The sequence below is a fragment of the Epinephelus moara genome, chromosome 10 (assembly GCF_006386435.1).
Source record: "Epinephelus moara isolate mb chromosome 10, YSFRI_EMoa_1.0, whole genome shotgun sequence".
Classification (NCBI taxonomy): domain Eukaryota; kingdom Metazoa; phylum Chordata; class Actinopteri; order Perciformes; family Serranidae; genus Epinephelus; species Epinephelus moara.
Genome location: NC_065515.1, coordinates 22,823,841 through 22,847,037, shown reverse-complemented (window position 1 = coordinate 22,847,037; position 23,197 = coordinate 22,823,841). Strand labels below are relative to the sequence as shown.

At 42.2% G+C, this 23,197-nt stretch overlaps 1 protein-coding gene across 2 annotated transcripts in view; it reads left to right on the top strand.

Annotated features, from left to right (window-relative positions):
- elavl4 (ELAV like neuron-specific RNA binding protein 4) overlaps positions 1–23,197 on the top strand; it is a 100,794-nt gene that overhangs the window by 43,314 nt on the left and 34,283 nt on the right. For both annotated transcript variants that reach the window (XM_050054628.1, XM_050054627.1), the window contains exons 5-6: positions 16,688–16,791; positions 22,546–22,699. In XM_050054628.1, the coding sequence (XP_049910585.1) occupies positions 16,688–16,791; positions 22,546–22,699 (258 nt within the window). The remainder of the gene's footprint in view (positions 1–16,687; positions 16,792–22,545; positions 22,700–23,197) is intronic.

Here is a 23,197-nt window from a genome sequence, read left to right as displayed (position 1 = left end):
GCAAATCCATGTAAGGAAGATCAACTAGACATTTTCATCTGAGCGAGTCAAGACTAAGAAAGGAAAGGACATTTTTCTGCTATGTTGAAATCTCAGCATGAAACTTGAGAATGTCTTGAGGATAGTTAGTGTTCTGTAGCAACACATAATTCATATTGATGGTAATATTAAAGCCTTCCTATTCTATTATGCAGTGTGAAGAGTATGAGGAGTATAGAACAAAGTTTGAGGATTTAAATAAATTCACTGACTGAAAATCTGAGAAGAAAAAAATTGACTTGAATAATAGTTTCAATATTTTAGTATTACAAGCTTGAAGTACTCCACCAACGAATTGACTGATTCAGTCTTTTAGTGCACATGTGAATAAGTATGTGTGTTAGATACTTCGATACTCAGAGTGTGATTTAAACAGTGACAATGTTAGTGCGTAAAGAGAACCCAGTACATCGCAGGCACATGCTCAGTGAACTGCAGTCTTACAATCCTTACAGTCTCTTGCATGTTTAACATCATATCTGCAGTCTGTAGATGATGATGAATCAAATCCAGCTCATGAGGCACTTTTGTAGTTCGGGGTCACCAACAAAGAGCAAAACTGCCAGCAAGTCAGACCCACCCACACACACACAATACAAGCACCAAAGACACAATCAGCATGCCAATGAGGTATGCAGATGTGTTACTACCATACTGCATCCAAGCCTGTGCCTCACCAACATTAAAGGCAAAGACCACCCAATAATCTAAGGGTGCTTTCAGACCTAGAGTTGTCTTGCTTTGGTCTGAATCAGGGACTAATTTTGTTGGGTTCTCACCGCAGCATTTACAAGCAGACCAGATCAAATGCCTTTTGTGAGAAAGCTGCTCTTGATTGGTTAGAATTTCCATGCGGGAAAAATCCAGGAAGTAAACAAAGCGTTGAAGAAGAGTACACTTGCAAGATGAATGTGACACTTTCTAATGTCACAATGGAGGGACAACTACGCAGGTTGATTTTAGCGCTGCTCATCGTGGACTATATTGCTGTCATTGTTCATTTTAGTCAAACCATACAGTTTGAAAACGAGGCGCGGCTCCAACTAGAAAACAATGTTTTGATGCATTGGATGTGCTGAATGTGCATATTAAGGCAGTACAGGAGGAGGTGCACATTAATAATCCTCCAGGACTGTAACATGCTCATGTTTAACCCAAACAATGTGTCATGTGACTGCAGTTGGTTCAGATCGAGGTCAGAACACGTTCTCACCCCAAACAAACCGCACCAGAGTTTGTTTGTAACCAGACCGAGACCACCTCTTCAAGATGGTCTTGGTTGTTTTGGTGCACACCCGAGTGCGATTGCTGTGTTCACACCTGCCCAAACGAACTGCACTTACGGGACAAACGAACTTGAGTTCGACTGAACCGAACCAAACAGGGCAGGTGTGAAAGCACCCTAAATTTGTCAGCTGTTTTCTTGGTTTGAAAAGTCAGAAATCAGTCTGATAGAAAAAATAAATCAACATTTCACATCATCTCATTCCACATTGTAGATCATGTGGCCCAATGCCAAATATCAAAATGAATTGATAAGTTGGAACTATGGGCTCAAACATTTAGGCTACAGTGACTCTTAAATTTTTCTTAACTCAGCGTGAGAAATACATGGCTTCTTTGGAAAAGGCCCTGTAGAATATGGATTTTTTATTATTATCATGCTATTTTCAAGATAAGAACAGAGCAGACAAAGTTCAATTTTGGGGCAGTGGACACTTACCTACAGTGACACATAGCATAGCTAGCACTCGTGACTTTAAATGAGGACGGAAGCTACTGCAATGATGGGAGTGATGCAGGCAGTTGAGACATAACTAGCATCAAGGTTAAGCTGGCATGGTCCACTTGTTTGAAATCATATTACAAGATTCTTCCAGCCATGAATTTGGAAAATATATTGTAATAATTGTGATTTCAGGTATCAGTATATAAATATTTGGACTTCCCTTACCTTTTTTGGGGGTCCAAGTCTTAATTAAGGGGGTACTTTGAACCAAGGTTTTACTATTTGAAATGCAGACAGATGCACTCAATCATTCATCAGTATTTGCTTGCTTGCATCTCACGATATCAGCGTTTGCAGCTTAGCTGACCTGTGAGTGTTTGCTGATAAGGTGTGAGCATATGAGCCTCTCAGAGGTAGAAGAGACAGACAGGTCCTCAGCTTCCTGTGGACTTGCTCTTGTCAGCTCCAATGACGCCAGCGTGGCGTGAGGCTCGGGTGGGTGCGGGCAGGCGTAGACACTCCAGCTCTGTCTGTCACCCTGGCTGACTTCAGCTGGTCGAAAAAGCCACCTCTGGGTGTCTTCCTTGCTCCCCACACGCCTGCATGCCTGCTCGCACAGCTACCTCTGCCTGGTGCTCTCATAACACGGCAGGGACATGCAGGTTAATCTTTTATTTAAGGCTAGCTTACACGGACCTAGCTGCAGCCCACACACACTTGCACATAAGCCCCAGGCCTCCACCTGTGAATTTCTTGTCTGCCTCTTAAAGAGAAGATACCTTAAATGCTTCGTTGTTTGAATTAAGTGTGTGTACTGTAGTGGTTTTTACATTTGTCTTCCCGCATTCCAGAAAGAATGCTACATGTACAAATGCTTTATGTTAAGGAAATGATAGCTTTGAGGCGTCGTGCACTATAGATGGTTCCACTTATAGCTCGCTCTCTTCATCCTTTCTTTCTTTAAAAGAAAGCAAGATGTCAATTTAAGCTGCGAATTGCCAGTCTGAAACCTCATCTTGAGCAGCAGCGGGAGCATCAACACCTCACTGAGATGTTAGTAAAAACATATATACCCTTATTGTGAGATAGGAAAAATGCATGCGGACCTTGCAATATACTGAATCAGCACTCACAAACATCTACACATGCCCATTCACACACACAGTAATGGAAGTGACTGATCCTTGTCATGAAGTCTTCTTTCGGGATAATTTTTCTGCATCAGCTGCATTTCTGCTGGAGAAATGAATACATTTGTTGTCGTAATGACATGGAGGAAAAGGAAATGGCTTCTCATGCTGGAACAAGAATTGATTGCATTGGGGAAGAAGGGGGGAGGGGGTGTATTTTCATGGACATCCATTTCTTTTGGATTTTCATGTTGTGCCAATAATTACCGCAGCCAAAAGCTCAGTCGTATTTTACTTGCTAGTTGAGTAAACGGTTCATCGTGTTTACCAGCTGCTACTGTACGTGTCTACCTTGTTCTGGTTGTTACCTTTTGACTCAGGTTGTCACAGCCACAGAAGTTGAATGGATAGGGAGGACATTAAACTGTTTGCTCTCGTAATTTGACTAGTACAAAAGAAAATGGCGATTGTTGTTAATTGTTATGGTGACAACATGCGTCAGAGGGGCTGTAAAGTGTCACACTCACTAGTTTGAGAACCCTTTTAAGTTTCTCTCTGTAACCAAACTAAGACAAACTTAAGCTGAATTGCATTGAAAACACTTCATTCAAACTCGACAGAAACAAAATAAAACCAAAACCATCTTAATTAGTCTTGTTTAGTCATCTTGTGACAGTACCAACAATCACCAACTCTGGTTTGGTCGAAATAAATCCTTAATTCACTGAGTTAGATGTGAAAACATGCTAATCTGCATGTTGTTTTTCTCTGTGGTCTGTCTCTGCCTCTCATCTGTCCACTGAGCAGTGGCTCTCACTTGTTCTTCGGATGCGGCCACAGTCATCATGTTAAACAAACATGCAGTTAATGGCAGCAAGAGAAATGGGAATCACAGTTATGGTGATATAATTGCTTACTTGAAAACGTAACGTTACTACTCCACTGCTTGTTTGGTCGTTACTGCAGTACCTTACTTCAGTGAGTTTGTGACATGCCACAAGTCGGTTTGTTGATACAAAATTTAGCCCGATATAACGGTTGCACTAGCAACGGCACACATGAAATGGCCGTCACTCCTGCTATGTTGATTTGAACAGGAATGCTCGTTCTACTCAATATCTGTGGTTGCTGCGTTTGTTTTTTGCCAGCATCCAACATCATTTTCTTCCTGTTTATACAGATTAAATAACTCTCATGTCTACATCAAACCCTGTAAAGACATCGTCCCAGAGCACACTGACTGAAGCCTTTGGTGCACACTACTCTAGTCACCTTCCATGTGTTGGTTTTATACATGGAATCTGGGGAGCTGATAGTGACAATGTAGCAAGCCAAGCAGATGTTGGCTATGAAAAATAGATGGACTGTGATGTCAGCTGTGGAGTAGTTCAAGCCAGAGCACCTCTGACAGACAGCAGCTTCAGTACCATGTGAGCACCTGCTGTGAACTCAATTCTTACATAAAGACAGGTATACCTTATTTATATACTGTAGCAGCCAAAAAAAAAAGACAGCATCTTAGGTTTGCTGGATTTGGCTTCCTTTGCACGCACAGGCCTGCGGTTCAGGCAGCACACTTCCATTAGTCTCATTGTCGTTCCATTTTTGTTATGGAACATCAAGTGCACCCACAAGTATTGCAAACATAAAATATGCATCTAACCCTGATCTGCAAGGACAGACGGGTGGGGCTTAGCTCCTGCACAAGGTCTGTCAGTCTAACGGGGAGCAGATCAAATATTCACCATATAAACCTCAGTTTACCCACAACTCTTTGTTGCTACTGAAATATACATTGACAACACGCTCAGGAGCAAAGCGGATTCTCTTTGTACTTCAGATTGCAAGCTGAGCCGTTTTCACATCATTACTAGAGTGATGGGAACAAAACTTGCTATTATTCCTGCGTTAGTCTGATGATGAGACCCATTTACACCTTTCAAAACATCTAAACAACGCAAATGCAATGTTGTTCTGTGTGGTGACAAACCGTTACATACTTTTTTAAATCCTCGCTGAAATCATGCAGAGGGAGATCTGGTGCAGTTTTTATATCTCACACACGGGCTGCATTTATCTGAACCTGGAATGGGCTGAAGGCTGGAGATAGCGTGAACAAAGCTGACAGGGAAAGAGATGAAAAAAGGATTTGACATCTCCAAAGCCAGGTATTAAGAGAGCTGCCAGGCTCAGAAGTGCAGACACAAGCAGGCAGACACACATTAAAGTTTCAGAGTCCCAGGTCCTGAGAATGTCCTGTCTCTCTCCTCTTAGCACCCCCCTCGCTCTCCTCCTCCTTCCTCTGCTTAGGGCCCAGAATTGGACGCCCTGAGAGCCTGCTTGGCTGCACTGCTCCTCTTGTGACCCTCACTTCAGACTGCCTCTGTCCCCTCTCATTTCACTCTGAGTGCCCTTTACATGGAACACAGAGGTTGCAACTGTCCCACGTGTCAGCCTCAGATCCAGAGGCTGAATGTGCCTCAGGGCTGGTTCCTCGCCCTCCGCCACTCCGCTCAGAGTGCACTGTACCTGGGCAGGACGGTCCGTTTGTCCCCAGCATGTGTGCTGCGGGGCTGGGGTGGATGGCAGAGGGCATATGGGCCCGCTCACTCTGTGCTTTCAGAGGGAGTCCAAGCAGGTGCAGCAGAGTAGGCTCCCGCAATCCTGACGTAACAGGGTTATCCAAGACTTAAAGGGGCTTCTCTGTCTGTCAGCTTGCCTTCTATTTCTCAGCTGCAAAGCCAGCCAACCAGCCCACACACTGCAGGCTGCAGTCCACTGGCCCCAAGGCTCAGGGAGCCACCACGAGGGGGTGGTTTACGTGTGTGTGTCTGTGTGTGTGTGTGTCTGTGTGTGTTTGTCCCTGAGCTTCTACGTGGGCAAGTGTGTGTCTGTGTGTGTTGGTGGAAGCAGGGCCTTGGGAACTGAGAGTGGGAGCCTCCTGACTGCAACAGTGGCTGCTACCTTGGCAACCCAGGAGGGAAAGATGTGTTGAATGAGTGAGTGGGAGAGGGATCTACAGTAGATGCATGTGTGCGGGGGACGTGGCTCTGTTTATGAATTTAGTTATTTAAACGGGCTCGATACATGCCACATGATATGCTCCAACTGTACTGCTAGTATTTGAGGCACTGTGGTCTTTTGTTCTCCTCGTGTTGATCTTTTTTTTTTTTGCAAACTCACTCAACTCCTCCCTATTTTCTATGGAGTTGACCCTCTGTAAGGTAAGTGAAGTGTATTTTGACATGAAGCTGGTGACAGGGCACCTTTTCAAATGGTGGGGAGCGCTGGCCCATCAAAAATAGCACTACCTCAAGTTGCTGCAGCAGCAAGGGGCAAAACGTCAGAGGATGGAAGAGGATGGGAGCAGTGAGTGTGACACATTTATTTTGACAAATTGAAATGTTTTTTTTTTTCCTCCCCTCCGCCTCATCTTAAAATGTCGCTAAATTCAAGACTGACCAAATGGATTTGCCTGTTTCTGGGGAGAAGTGGCTGCTCCTCTCAAGGTGTGTTAGCATCACCTGCTCATAGCTCTGATGATCCCTGAAAGCTGCAACTCCCCCTCACCCCCTTTGATGTTCCTGTTCTCCCGTGACTTCGGGATGACAGACAGACTCTGTGCTGACAGGGTGTGGGACTGTGGGAACAACTAGAGATGTTTTATAGATAGCCTTTAAAGGTCCCTTCATGCAGATGATATTTTTATCAGATTTTTCTAATTTTGGTAGATCGGTTAAAATGAATGCAAAGCTGTTTCTATTTGTTGGACAGTATTTACTACACAAAGTTCTACACACATTTTTGGTGTGGAAGAACTTTATAAGCCCCTGTATGGCTCTTTAGAGGTTCTCTACTGCAGTGGTTTTCAAACTTTAAAGGGCAAGCCAAAACCTCAAGACACCTGTATTTACATCTGTGCACAATTATCACTCTTATCATGACATAAATGTTTGTTTTTAGTTAATAATATCAACCAGTTGACGACCCATGAAATATTTATTCACAAAATGATTCAAGAATTCATTTAAACTTTTTAAAATTATATCAAACCCCCAATAACACATAAGATAAGATAAACTGATGTGTCACACACTTATAATTCCCATGCCCGAACGGCGACAAATAGGTTCCCCATGAAGGTTTTTGAAATGTAATTAAATTATATTACATTTTTAACGAGCGTTTGCCTCTTTATTAGAAAACGTTTGTGCACAACATACTGATACTGTCAATCAAAAGTTCATTCATAACTTTTTTATAGGCCCAGTTGCATATTGCAATAATAATGTGTGGTTATTACAAAATCCAGGTGTGCTGCTGGACACCGTTTGAGAACTGTCGCTCTACCAGGGAAAAGAATAAAACCATTACATTAAAGTAGCCTACAAACAGTGTATTTCCAGAGGATAAAACATTAAAGCAGGGCCTTTCAATCTTTTTGCCCTATATGCAAAGACATATTTCAGGTTTGAAAAGGAAACATTTTGTTCAGGATGAATCTTTGGAGCCAATATTTAAGACATTATTGATAATAATTCAGATTTTAAGTAAAAGTGTAATTTTGAAGCATAACAACCCCTCCATGGTATTATCTGTCATCATTCAAGGGCATCCAGGCTCAAAAGTCTAAAAATAATCTAGGGCTATATGGCACCTTTAATGGTTCTAAATAGAACTATTTAACAAAAGGTGCTGTATAAAGTGCTGCAGGGATGATGTTTTTTAGGTGCACCCCGGTTCCCCCTTAAAAAAGCCAATATTTTCCCATTAAATTTTGGATTAATGCAGAGAATAAGCTCTGTTACAAACACAAGTTTATGATACTTAGATGTTTGTTTTGTTCAGCGAGATAATGTTCACAAATTATAACCACCTTTTTGAAGTGTAAATTCAATCGCCAAAAGTAAATAAGGCCATTATTATTATTATTATTATTATTATTATTAATTAGGCCATGAAGAAACTATACCACATTTGCATGACCAACATCGGCACCAAAACAAGGCTGTAAAGCCGTGTTTTGTGTAATGACCTTCTGTGGTTTCTTTCGGCTGCTTGTCAGAAACCGCCTTTTTAAAGACATGAAATAGTTTCCAAATTCACAAGGGTACTTAACTGATGAATTTTAAGTCGTAGAGCAAAACGTGGAGGTCTCTTAAGCTTGGTTAACCACCAAGTTCCCCTATGATTACAAGCCAAAGAATCACCTTTGGGTAATGCTTAGCACCATTTTTGTTTAAAGTGTAAAATATATAAACTACACAAGAACCAAAGACCAAGAAGTGAATAATATGACATTGAATTTGAACGAATTGTTAGCTGGATCAGTGCTACAGAAAGTCTCTGCTCCAAATGAAACATTATATCTGTTTTGACAACATACTGTCAGTGTTCAAATTAACTTTCTGATTAATAGCTGCACATTTTCAGAGAATAGTATCAAGAACAATAGATTGCAGGAAGGTACACAGTGAAATAGACGGTTCTTGCAGCTATGTGTTTCATTTGGTAGCTACCACTCTAGATCAAAGAGTCTATAGTGCGTTGTGTGAGCCTCGCCTGATGATAGCAGGAGATGAAGATGCTTTCATGTCTGCAGTACAAGGCTCTTAGTCACATAATACAACAAAAAGGCACAAAATAATGACAGACAATATGCAACCGGAGTCTCTCACTATATGCGCCTTACAGCACATGATTGTGTGCTCAGTGTGTCCTCCAGAGTTGTGCATAAATATGCTTAACTTGATTATACGCCTGTAAATCCAGTGTAGCCATGCATACATCTATTTTGCTTTTGTTTGTGCTTATTTATATACCTATATGTCAATTTGCATAGGTATGTTGTATGAATTTTCCCTCGCATTCTCCTCTGTGTGTGTGTGTGTGTGTGTGTGTGTGTGTGTGTGTGTGTGTGCGTGTGTGTATGCATGTGCGCACAGAGGGGGGAAAAGAAAAGGTGAAATTACATAGTGGGGCCAGCAGGCAGGACACCCGCTCGAAGTACACTCATTTTCTCATCTCACACATTGAGCAACCTGCTGCTCCTCAGGAAACAAATAATGGCTTAGTCATAACACCTCGCCAACTCACCAAAGAGCTACTCACTAGAAATAGCAGTGATTTTACCACTGAAAAACATGCCCACCTCCCTTTACAATTTATGTGAGATTGTACAAAAGCACTGCCAAAAGAGTGGAGGTGGGTCCAAATTAGCCCCCACCTCCTCACTCCTCCACCACATGTGGTTAGTCTGTTAGCAAAATCGGATGTGGCACTATGTGATAAAGCGCAGTGGTACCTAAACCTATTCAATCCATGACAGCTTCAGATGTGCAAGTGCATCCACATACAGTATTATATCCTTAACAAACTCTAGATTCTTAGATTTATATACTTCACATGAATCCATTTGGGGACAGTGTTTATTACAAGACCTCTGCCATTATTAAATTTACATAATTTCTATTAAGAAGCCCCCTTTCATTTCTGCCGAGCATTTTCTTAAGTCGTCGAACTGTTGTAGAATTTGCACAACTGGCAATGTAAGCAGCTGACGAATCAAAGGCAAATGAATATCTAACCTCATTAAAAGGCCATTATGAAGAGCAATGCATCATTTGGGTTCTCGGTTTTAATTGACAATTAAAATATATAAGTTAATGTATCCATTAAGCTAATTGATCAGCACAAGGCTGATTTTTCTGTTAGCTACAACCCCATTAGAGGCTATTTATCATGCATTTTTAATAGCTTCTCTGACTTGCCTCAGATGCAGTACTTTCTCAAGTTATTTTTCTGTAATTATGAAATACCAGCAGAAAGTCTACCACTGAGAGATTTTATGGACTCGTCTCAGGCAGACTGTCTTTTTAAAGGATGAATTCGTTTGACACAAATTTTTAGCCCTTTTTACGCAGAGGTCGTATGATAGGGTCTATGCTATGCTACGAAGTCTATTCATTGCGCTGCCTTTGCTTTTTTAAACAGAGCCCAACAACACTGGCATAATGCATGCCACATCCTGGAGGCAAAGGAGGCGTGACAGGTGTGACGTTTAACACAACCATATTGGCTTCCAGTGTGACATTTAACATACGTGTTCAGGGTGTCATTATAAGTCTTAAATTGTCTTAAAATAAGATTCGATGTGTCTTAAATATTTTCGATCACATTACCATAGGAATTTCTCCAGCCTGTCAGACCTAATGACTAATTACAATCATTGGACAGACTGAAGAATTTCAATGATAAATAGCTTTTATGACAGCGATGAGATTTTGTTTTCTTTTTACATTAAACACATTTTACAAAGGTCTTAAAAAGTCTTAAATCTAACTTGGTTATATCTGTAGACACACTGGTGTTGGGAGCACTTTCTAAGAATTAACAATAGCATAACATGGCAATAATGATCATTTACTGTCACTTTTATATGGCGGCTGATCTCGCACTCAACTCCTCTTTGAGTTTGCTGCTAACTGCTAGTAGCTGCTTTTTAAATCTCCCGGCGGTGGGTAATGCACATATTACACATTGTCAGAACATCACACCTGTCCCATACATGGTCCCATACTGCCGGCTGTTCCTTTTATGTGGCGCTCTTGCTACCTCTGCTGCCTGCTTAGGTGAGACAACTCTGTCCCCCCATTTTACAATCATACTTTTTATAGAGAACAGTTAGGCGGAATAATGGCATGATATTCCTGCCTTAACCAGGCAATGTAAAAGGGGCTTGTAAGGGACACATACATTAGTAGGAAGTGTCCCATACATTTATTTTTTAACTTAGTTTAACAGCATTTCTATAACACTATCTTAGAATGTTTAGATTGTATTGTTCAGCTTCCGTCAAGCAATTTTGATAGATGATGACACTGAACATTACTTTTACAGGAAGACTAGATCTTGAAGAACATTTAAATGTGCGGCTAGAAACAGCTATATATCATGTTTTGCTTTCTCTTTACTTTATGGTAATATATTACGTCTGGTGTTCTAATAATGTGATGCAGCCTGAGCCGGCCTTATCCTTGCATCCCAATAAGACGCCATGCTAGGTTAAATGATGCTGAGCTATTTTAAACTGCATCTAAACTGTGCTTAACCGCGGTGTGTTGAGCCGGAACAGAGCAGGGCACTGTGATGGTGTGATCCAAATGCAGGCAGCATGCAGGGCTGATCCTGCTGGGGAGTACTGAGGTGGACAGGGCAGGTGTTGTGACAGGCTGAGCCAACCACACTGCCTGCTTCCCCTGCATGTAGGTTACAGACGGAGAACCGCTTATGGTAGTAACTCCGTCTATATGATTGTTTGTGCATTCATATGATAAAGGATGGAAATAGACTGCGTCCTTCATCTTTTCAGTGTTTACATTCACTAAACGGTTTAGGAACTACAATACCGCCCTCCACACACCAACAATAATGCATTCACTGGTTAGCTGCCAGCCACTCCACTACTCACTGTCCTGCTGCGAGGATATACTTTGCTGCTTGTGTTTGTTTGTGTGTGCCTCTGTGATTGAGTGATTACATGTTTGCTCGCATGTGTGTGCACATGTGTGTGCATCTGTGTGGTGCGTTAGCGTCTCCCACCCATCCGTGCAGATACCAGGCAGTCTGCCGGTGGCTCCCTGCTGTTAGCTGCTCCGTAAGCAGCCTGGAAATGGTTGGTGGAATCCCCTCCCGGAGCTTTCCTGATGCTGCAGGCAGATGTCTCCCTCTGTCTCCCCTCATCTCCCCGCTCACCTGGGGACTGATGCCAGCCAGCAAGCCCCGCTCCCACCCTCTTTCCTCCAGCCTGGAGGCCCTCAGCCTTGCCAAAGAGGGAGTGAAGAAGAGAGTGGGGGCGGGCAGATATGCCAGTACCAGGCTAGGCTCCCCATGCATGCGACATACACACACATCATTTACATCTAGCAGCTGCTGAACACCACTTTCATCAGGCCTGAAATCAAAGTAAATACATTATTACGTTTGTTGTTGCTAACTCACATGTGCATGCCCACACTTGCATACTAACTTGTACACACACCCACGCACACACATACATATAGACACACAACCTGCACTGAGACCCCACCCCCGTCTCACAGTAGCAGCGTCCATGGCTGCCAGTTTGGCCCCATTTGGCTGCCTGGACTACTCCATGAGTGCTAAGTGTCTCGGTACCATTAAGCACCAGCCAGCCCATCTCGATTGCCCTGCATGAGTGCACTTCGCCAGCACACTTCATTGTCAGCTAACCCTCTGGTAGCTGCGCTTGTCGAACCTCACATTTCTTGTTGAAGATAAGGGAGGGGGGTGAGGAAGGTGATGGGAAAGTGGGAGACGAGGGTGGGAGAGATGACGAACGCCACAGAGGAGCGATACAAGCAGCAGGCTCTCAGCTGTTGCGCCCATCTGGAATTTCAACCATCAGTGTAAATTGAATACATGCACCTCTGAACAGTTACAGTTTGACATTTTTCGCTGTTTCTCATATTTATTTGGGGGAAAACATTTAATTCTTCTGCAAACTGTACACTACTGGGTAATTTAGACAACGGTTTATGGCCCATCTCAGTTTATTGGCAAGATAAAGCTGCACACATTTTTCACTTCAACTCATTCAATTAATTACTTTTGTCACATGTTCTCTTTGTGTTCATTATTCGTGGTCTCTTTTGTGTGTACACCATTTAATGAAGAAGAAAAGCCAAAAAAGGATGATTTTGTGAGTTATATTTAAACTGCCAGACTTAACACCTGATGTCAGCTGAGAGTCAGAGAGGAGGAGGAGAGGGAGGAGAGGAGGGTTAGTTAAAAATAGCAGTAGTCTCTCCAGGATGGCAGGTTTTTAATTAACAATAGAGAGCGTCTGATAATCCACAGTTAATCCAGAGGAGAAGAGGGAGGAGAGGAGAGAAGAAGAGAAAATCATCAGCTGTTTGATGTTAGGACTACAAGTCCCTCCTGGCCCTTCCACTGCTCGCTGCTGAGCTGTTCTGCGCTGTGATATCCATAGCCCAAATGTATTTATTTTGTGAAACAGCCATGCTCCATATTTTGTGATTCACTTTGTCTCTGACTAACCGCTGTCTGTTCCCATTAGCGTGAATATGTGCATGCCGCTCCTCTTAAACTGACTGGGATTCTCTTTGTGCTTGTGTGTGGCGTTAGTGGATAGGGGCTGTTTGTTGAAAACTAGCCGACTGAAGGCCCTGATGGCTGGAGGCGTCCGCTTAAAGTCCTACGCCTGTTGAAAGGCTTGATCTGTCGGGGAAACACTGGGAGATGTCAGGCCTGCTTCGCACTCAAAGGGAGTCTGCTATCTAAGACACTTTGAGCTAGAGGGAAATGGGGGTGGTATTTTTTTTCTCTCTTTTTGTACAGCTGCAAAGACAGTAACAAATATGTTGTTTGTACATTGTCACAGCCCAGGCTCAGTGAGCGAGACAAAGAGGCAGATCACACAAGATTTAAAGTAATTTAAACAGTATTTCTATTACTAAGATAAATGCATAGTAAATGTATGTTTATAAGCTGTTTGTGGGGCTGAATGTATGTGTGGTGTTGTGAAGGCAAAGCAAGGAGGAAAGCCAAACCCAAAAAGGGTGGAGGATGATAGTGAGAGGAAGAGAGACAGAATGAGGAGTCAGCCTAAATAATATAGGCCTGGGGCGCTCAGGTGCAAGACATCAAGTTGATGGCTCCACCCATCATGAGGGTCAGGAACCATAACAAGATAGTGTCAATGGGTTCCAATTAGCACTGCCCTCGACCAAGAATTTTCCTAGTCGACCAATAGTCGTCATTTAAGGCCATTAGTTGAGTAGTTGCCTGTACGTTTAGGATATTAATTTAAATATTACATTACATATTTTGGGCGGGGAAACACAATGCTTTGAGTTGAAGGTGTGAGAAAGAATAGTATCAGTAACATTGTTAACACTGTGCTACATTACAGAGAAACACAAAACCGTACAAATGAACCTTCATTAATATAGGCCTATATTTTAGTGCACGTCACACATTGAGCGAGCCGCCTGTTAATGACGCTGTCTGCAAAGCAGTAATGATTGTGCTAAGTGGCTAATGGGCATGTAGCTACTTCCATGTTTCAGATGATACGTCATGTTTGTAGTCGACCAATGATGATGAGTTTACATATCACCTTGGGTTCGTCCTTCACCTTCTCAAAATGATCCCACACTTTGGATTTCCTGCCCGATATGTTATTAACTAGCCTGTGTGATAACCGCAGGTACCAGCCCTGGAAATTAGGGGCCGCATACCGTGTCTTTAACTGCCTGGAAAACACAAGGTTTGGCGCTGGGTGCTACTCTTTTGTGCCAGCTTTCAAGAGCGAGGCAGCAGGTTGCGTTGACGTTGCTAAGCAACTTTAACACGCAACGTATAGCCTATTTACCTGTGTGTGTGCAGAGCTGATCTTCTTCCAGATGCTGTTTATAAGTGTGTAGGCCTATCGTCAGTGGGACAGATGTAAAGCTCTGGGTAGCCCTGCACTAACATGATCAACTTTTCCGTATTTATCAGACTGAATATTTACAGGAGAAGGGAAAGATATCTGTCGGCTGTGATTGGTTTGTGACGTGACTCCTGTCTGACTGCTGAGCGTGGCCTCTTCCTGTATCTGTCCTTTCAAATTAAATTTCCACATGGTCCAGTCATATAGGGTTTTTTTCTGCAACTAAGCCACCAATGAAATCTTGCCAACTAATGACCTTTCTGGTCAACTAACGTTTGGTCAGCTATTAGGGGGTAGCCCTAGTTCCAATACACATACAATTTTACTATTTAGTATGCCAGAAAACAATTTAGCATGTCCCAGTATATCCATTACTATCCAGGTGGAAGTCTCATACAGATTTACCATTTTCTTTTTCAAGAGCGACCTGGCCAAGAGGTCAGCACAAACACAGCTTCAACACTAAACACAATAGACAAGTACAACTGCCACTCACCACAAATGAGCAAGTACAACATCCAGTTAAAATGCAATACAAAAAAACAGTTATAATGCATAAACATGTACAATTTGCTAAAATGATTTCAGGAGCAATCACAATGACCAAGAGTACTATTTTCTCTATCCTTCAAACTTGACTTAAAATCCCTCGTTGTAATCAGCTCCAACAATTTCAGGTCCTTTTGTAAATTATTCCAGCAAAAAAGAGCAGCATACTCAAGAGCTTTTTTGCCAAGTTCTGTTCGAACCTTGGGGACCAACATCTGTTGAATATTGTGGGAGCGCAGACCATATTGATTTTGGTTTTTACACATGTATGTACGCCGATAAGAGGGAACCAGCCCAATGCATAGTATGCTATATGCAGAATGCCAAAAATACCAGGATGCAAGTCGGCATACTTTTCTGACTATTCTGACCCACAACCCTCTGTGCTGCGGAAACTATGTCACATCAACTGAGGTATAGGCAAATGACAGCTCACTGACAGCTGTCAGAAGCCACAGTGACTATAATATATCAATCAATCCCAAATAATTCACAGTGTGTGCAGTTATAACTTAAAAGCTAAAACTACTTACACTACAAAGTAACAACAGCAGAGCTCTCTGGATTGACGTCTGTCTTTGGCGAGCTTGGTGAATGGCGGGTTTTTGTATCTCCAAGGTAACGTTAATAGATAATAATAAGATGTGCTGCGTTCCAAATCATGTACTTTTTCTTTTTACTTCAACTTTCACACTATGGACTGCCGTGGATATATGAGCAAGAGTTGAAGGTCGAAGCACAATATTATGATGAAGTAGTATGTCCAGTTGTACTTTGTATGTACTGAAAGTTAAAAAGAAATGTATGCTTATTTGGCTGGGCTGAGTGAAAGTTCCACTCCCATTATTCAGGGAGACTTTGAGTCTAATGTATGACGTACTCTCAGTATTGACACTTCCATCTTCAGCACCTAAAAATAAATGCATTAGTAGAGTAAATTCCCTTAAGCTCCAAGATCGCCAATACAGCAAGCAACCAATAACAAGAAGTGAAAGCATCAGAGTCTAGACACAGTCTCTATTCAACAAGATTATTATTGTCATGACTTCTTTTTATTTGCTTGGGTTGTCTCTTAAATGATCATTTGCTGGTCTTTATAAGTATTAATTGATTGGAAGGGGTCTGTTAAAGTGTACAGTACATGGAGCTGGAGAGGGGCTGTCTCATTCATCACATGATGTAAAGTACAAATCTGCAGGGCTATGGCAACAGAGCTGGCTTCACATGACACATAGTTGACAAAAGTCACACCGAGAATCTCGGCGCTGCAGGCAGGAGTCACTGTGATCTTGTCAGTCGTGATGAAGAGATGTTGGAAAGGATTTTTCAAGGAAAAGATGTATGATATCCAAGAGGGTGTGTGGGGATAGGAGACGGCCTGGGTTTCAGTTTAGGAGGGACAAAGGCGCCAGGGATCAAACTATGGTCAAGGAATCACACTGCCACATTACTGAGTCGTCTAAATGTCACTTGTAACCTTTTTTGCCTGAGACTATCAACAATTTCAAAAAACACAATACAAAAAGCATGAAAGAGAGAAAAGAAATATGAGTCAGTGTGAAATATGCTACAGATTTTGAAAGTGTTTCTCATCTAACGAGGGCTGTCTCTGTCTCCTTTCAAATCTTGAAGTATGGATGATGGGTATTAATTAAGATTTTTCCTTGTCGTCAGTGAGCAAATTGAAGAACAAACAAATTAAACGGAGATAACATTTTAAAAGCTTTTCTCTCTCTCTCTCTCTCTCTCTCTCTTGTATTTCAGGACAGAGTCTGGGCTACGGCTTTGTCAACTACATTGATCCAAAGGACGCAGAGAAAGCCATCAACACGTTAAATGGACTCAGACTTCAGACCAAAACGATCAAGGTAACTGACACATGTACAGACAAACAAGTCTAATTACAACACACGATATTTTTCAGCAACTAAACATCTGATAAGTATTACCGCAAAACGTAAACATGAATTTCATACAATTTTATAAAGGTGTGGATGTCATGCTAAACTTAACTTATAAGCCTGCTTTCTTCTTGCTCAAAGCCCTTTTAGATAGTGAGGCTGTTAGTAAATGAGATGGGGGGGGGGGGCAAGATGGGATTAACATGCACAAGCATCAGAGAAACAGACCATTCAAATCAAAGAGACACATTAAAATGCTTGCAACTATGGCTGATACGCTAATTACTCTCTAAATGTCAGAACGTAAAGGTGAAATTATATATATCTCTGAGTGAAAGGGAAGAAACGTCAATCATCACATGTTTTGCAAAATAATTAAGGGCTCTGTTATTGCATTTTAATGGCATGACTAATGTGCAGTGTTGTTGGTATTTGTCAGGTAAAACAGATACATCAATGCCAACTTTGCGCCGTCCCTCCTCCAAACATGTTTTGACGACTAAAAATTAAACCTTACAAGCAGTTGTTTTTGCCGTTGTTTAACATCAACACATCAGTCTTCCCGCCGAGCTTGTTTTCTCCTCTCTCGTATCCTCCACTGTCGTCCCTTCTGTGCCTGCCGATATGTTGTTGCTTTAAGCTGGGCAGTAATCTGTTGCTCCGTAGTAATCCCTGGATTCTCGCTTTCTGTCATCTGATCTAATCTAATCTAATCTAATAGGATAGGATTATCCTGTAGCTGTGAATAGGGAATCCCTGGGAGAATCCCGCTATTCCCCCCGGACAATGTGCGCTGCCTGGCCTGGCCTTGGTTCAAACAGCATCTCGCCTCTAGTCTAACTTGTGCCACAGAAAAAAGAGACCAATAGAGAGTAGTATATGATGTGTGTGTGATGTGCTTTCTGCATGTGTTGTATACGTGAATATGTGTGTACATTTTGGCTTGTTTGAGGCAGGATTTGTGGTGGTGTGATGTGTTTATGGTCGGTGGAGCAGTGTTTGTGTGTGTGCATTAGTTGTCCGCATGCATGATTTGGTCATTGCAACCTACAGTTTCAGCAAAGCAGGGCTCTCACTGAGAAACAATTACACGTGTGTGTATGACCCAAAAGACTGGGTGCACTTGCTTGTGTATGCACTGTTCTCAATAATATGACAGCCTACATGGAAACTTAAGGGGATAGATCAGATTTTTGGAGGGCTGTTGTATGAGTCACTTATCCATAGCCGGTGTAATACATACATTACATAGTTTGGAGAAGCAGGCAGGAGTGCTGCCACTTAAGCTAACCAATGTACTGCTGTGGCGGGGGGGCAGCAGCAAAACATATTTTAGCTCGCTTAAAAAAGGCCCACTGGTTTAGGTGTACACTATATTTAGAATATTTTTACTGCTTTATCTTGTCGTCATAGAGCCCTTTTCCAATGAAGAACTGTGCTCTCTTCGAGCACCAGACTCCTTTGACAGAAACTGTAATTTTACCTCACAGAACACGGGAGCTGCTGGTGTTCTGCTGCCTTTATCGCATAGTTTATTTATGTTATTGTGTGACTTTGGTAAATGCAAACTAACACTTTCAACCCCCCAAAGTCACACAATAACAAAAACTAACTAACTGACGGCAATACACCAGCAGCTCGTGTGTTCTGTGAGGTAAAATTACTGTATTTGTCAATGGAGTTTGGCTCTGATTGTGTGCTGGCTGCCATCTACTGTCCGTAATACAGTAGATGACAATGACAATAGATAAGAACATCAAAGAACCCTACTTAAAAATATCCAAACTATCCCTTTAATTTAAAGTACTGTAGGGGGTTTTAAATGTACAGACCAGAAGAGGTTGAATGTCATTTACGTAGCAGGAAATTCATGAGGTCTTTATTGAGTGTTGCAGTTTAAGTTCACAGATTTTCACTCTCACACTCTCATGACACAAGAGGTTGCCTCAAGTTGTTCCTGACATAAAGGCGGTCCTCGTAATGACAGAAGACAACTCTGCATCTGGTGCTATCGCTCTTTCACACTTCATTTCCTTCCTCCCACTACCCTCTTTCCTTGCTTTCTCTCTCCACAACAGACTGAAATACCCTAAAGGTAACAAGGTAAATTAAAAGGCAGCACGGTAATTCTAAAATTAAGTTTGGCGCTCTTTCATGTCACACCCTTCCCACTCTCTGCCACTACACTTGTGAGGAAACGCTTGGCCCAGAGATTCACATGCTCTCGGGCGATGTGTGTCTCTGTAGTGTCTTTGAGTTGGTTTCGCTGCCGCGGCGTCCTCCACCATGACACCTCAGATTTTGTCAGCGATGGCTGCGATGCTGCTTTCTATCCGAGGTGTGAGGGGAAGCAGCATGCCAAAGGTGAGAAGAGCTCACTGTGACATGCATGCACATAATCTCGCACACTTTTTCGAACTTTCCTGCACACACACACAGACACACACACTCTCCTGTTTCACACGCGCAGCACACCACACTTGTACACAATACCGCTCACAGCTTGAGGAGGTGTTGATGGATTAGACATCTGGAGTTGGCTGACAAGGAGAGAAAATGAGGGAGAGCTGCACGGAGAAGAAAAGAGGAGCAAAAAGCGGCAGAATCTGGAAGAGAGAGAAAGGTTTAGTGAGGCAGCGTGCAGGAAGGAAGCAGAAGGAAAAAGATCCAGGCGGCGAAGGAGAGAGATGCAGAGAGGAAGAGGAAGACAGAGGAGCCGAGCAGAGAGGCCAAAGAGAGAAGACGTGTGAAAGAAAAGTGAGACATGGGGAAAGCCAGCTGTTCCCAATCCCATTCTCCCACCGTTAGAGTTCAGCAGGATTTCCATGCTGTTGCTCAAGGATATGACTGCATATCCACCATATTTGCCTGACTTTAACCTTATTTGATGGCTTATGTCTCCACATGTCAGAGGTAATGAAAGTAGTGCAAGGGAAAGCTGCTCCAGTCAGCAGCAGTAGTAACGGGATTTACGCAACTTTGGCTCGAGCAGAATCGGGTCTGCACATGAGGATGTTGGGGACAACGTTTGACAAGTGAAAGTTCACTGGTAGAAAGCTGCTGCTGGGAACCGCACAGCACACTAGAACCAGTTATCCAGTCCTCACCATTTGCATCATTAGAGATGACATTCATACACAGTATACTCCAGGTAGAAGAATGTGAATGACTGGAAAAGAGCATTGAAAGCTGTACGCGATTATAGGCATGTGCATGAGGATAAGTGTTTCTGTACGTGTGTGGAAATGAGGGGGAGGAGCAGCGTGTGACAGCAGGAGAAATTGTGTGGGTGAGTGCGTGAGGAAGTCTTTTTGCTCCCTCTCTCTGACATTGCTGTCCAGGAGAGGACTGCAAGAGCAAGACTGTAATAGAATTTATGTGCATGTGTGTTTTTGTATGTTTATGGTTGCACGTGGTTTTACAGCACATAGTATGTAAGAATGTATGATTTACTCCAAGTACAGTGCAAACCGCTCATAGTGATCACTGCTACAGAGATAAACTGCTCATATGGATCAAAAAGCCAGACAGAATCATCCCTAAACAAATGCTGTTTAAAGGTCCAGTGTATAGGATTCAGCAGGATATATTGGCAGAAGTGGAATATAATATAATAAGTATGTTTTGTGTGTGTGTGTATAATCACCTGAAAATAAAAAATTATTGTGTTTTTGTTACCTTAGAATGAGCCATTTATATCTACATATGGAGCGGGTCCTCCTTTATGGAGATCACCATGTTGCACCACCATGTTTCTACAGTAGCCCAGAATGGACCAAACACTGGTTCCTCATAGGTCTATTTGTGTTTGGCTATCGTAGTTAGAAGCCCCCTCCGCAACAAGCGGTAAGCATGAAATTGCTTTATTCTGTGTTTTCACCAGTTTTAATCACCTGGTCTGTTTGTTTTGGAGGGGAAGAGACTGTGGATGATTCGGCTCCCGGTAAAAGTCTCTTGAACATCTGGGTTTCAAGTTATCAGAAATAAAGTGAGCACACATTAGCAGGTGCTAGTCTAACGGCCCGTCTCCAATATGCCAGACAGCGTCCAAGAAACACTTGTTTGTAATGTAAAACTGCTTTATTCAGTGTTTTTACTTGCTTAAATCACCAGGTCTGTTTGTTTTAGAGGGGAGGAGACCTCTGTGGATAATTTAACTCAGACTCTGAAATATTGTTAGCACACGAGGCCCGTCTGTGATGTTCCTGTGTAGTGGAAATACAGATTTTTACCGGTTTATAATCACCTCATCCGTTTTGTTTGGAGAGGAGGAGAGCTCTGCAGATCCTCTCACGTTAAAAATCTCCTGAACAATGGAAACTGAAAGAATTTTAATTGGGAGAAGTTTCAGGTGCTTTAAATCTGCAGTCCTCACAGCTAGACGCCACCAAATCTCCCTAAATGTTCCACACTGCTCCTTTAAATTATTTGCTCGTAGTAATCAAGTACTCACAGTGTTTGTTTTGGATGTTTTCATACATTACAACATATGGAAAAAAACATTTAAAGCTACAGCAATCCTTTTATATTCATGTATTTATGTATGTTTTACTTTACTCCCAATATATTTTGCCTCACAGTAACTTATCTGCTTCCAATCATGCAACCAAATCATGAAGGAAATAGAAAGTAAAAATGTTGTCTCCTCAAAGCATATGACAAACTGCAAAAACAAGCCAACAAGATGCAGCACGGAAACAACAAGACACAGTCATGGCTGCTAGTGATGGAGACAGAAAAAGAATGCGCACAGGAAAAACACCTGTGGTTGAAGCCACCCTTGTCAAGCAGACTGATAATGACCGCCCACGTAATGACTGTTTGAAACAGCGTGCTGTACAGTAACAGTCAATACAATTCAGTAAACAGCAAAGCGTATGACTCTATATTCATGTAATGGATAAACAAATGTCAATTAGATCGTAATCTGTATGAGAGATAAACAAAAAGGACATAGTCTGTTATAATAATCATCTGTTTATAGTGATCAGTTTGACCTGGACAGATGTGATCGCTGACGGTGGTTTCCAATGTACTAAACTCACAGGACAGATGCTCTGCGTTAGAGAGTGTGTTAAAGGTTTTACTCACACTGCACACCACCTTAATAAAACCAAACTGTGAAATCCACTCTGCGGGATTTGCAAGAATAAATGGCACTTGGTGAAAATCTTAAAAGGCTTTTGGTTACTTATTATGAGGCTTGTATGTTAATTAAAAAGCTTGCTGAAAAAAAGACATCTGCAAACATATTAACTCTAACTCAGTATTGTGAAATCAATACGGTGAATGAAGAAACTTTTTGGTCAGAGTCCTAATACTATTAATCCTGTTCCCCCAGGTACCTGAGCCGTCCTTTCAAAGTAAAACACCTGTGGTTTCTACTCAAGGGAACAAAGTTTCCTCTGCCTCCCCCGGCAAACGACTCAAGTGTTATCTCTCCAGTGTTCTAAGCAGCTAAATCTTTTCCTGACAACGATAATCCCCACGGCAAGGTGTGCTAAGAAAACACAGTCACATTTTACTCCCTGTGGATCCAATGACCCGCACCCCTGCCCATCCAAAACACACACACACACACACACACTCACACAAAATCCTCGTTCCTCTCGCTCTTTAATCTTGTTTAGATTTAAACCCCCCAGGATGTTAATGGGTAATAAAGTACTGGAGCCCTAATTTATTTATACAAGCCCTAAGACTCTGTATCTTCTCCCACAGGTGTCATATGCACGACCCAGCTCAGCCTCCATCCGTGACGCCAACCTGTATGTGAGCGGCCTGCCCAAGACTATGACTCAGAAGGAGCTGGAGCAGCTCTTCTCCCAGTACGGACGCATCATCACCTCCCGCATCCTCGTCGACCAGGTCACAGGTATCCATGGGGCAGCGCCTCCTCTCTCTTAACACAGACACAAAGCTCACACGCATGTATGTGTACATCGATACACTGTGTGTGTGATTTACTCAAGCCATTCATGAGCACACTTAGACTGATTATTTTATATATTTTGAAAATAATTAAGCTTTGTTAAATGTCTGTCTTTTGCATGTGGTCATGTGAATATTTTATGTACTGTATGGATACATCCATCACTATTGGTAAATTTGCAACTGCTTTTCAGAAGGATAGATAAAACCACTTGCTGCAGTTTTGAAACTGCTTCCAGAATCCTTAAATACTTAAACACACATCTCAATAAATAAATAACCAGTGTGTTGCACGATACAGAAGATTTTTTTTTTTACCTATTGCTGAAGTAGCTACATATTTCCTTCAGCCAAACAAAGATGGCATCTGGAAGTGACATATTTATCTGCGCTTGTCTGTGCTGAAACTGTAAAATAGCAAACTCAAGTGTAACAGTACAGT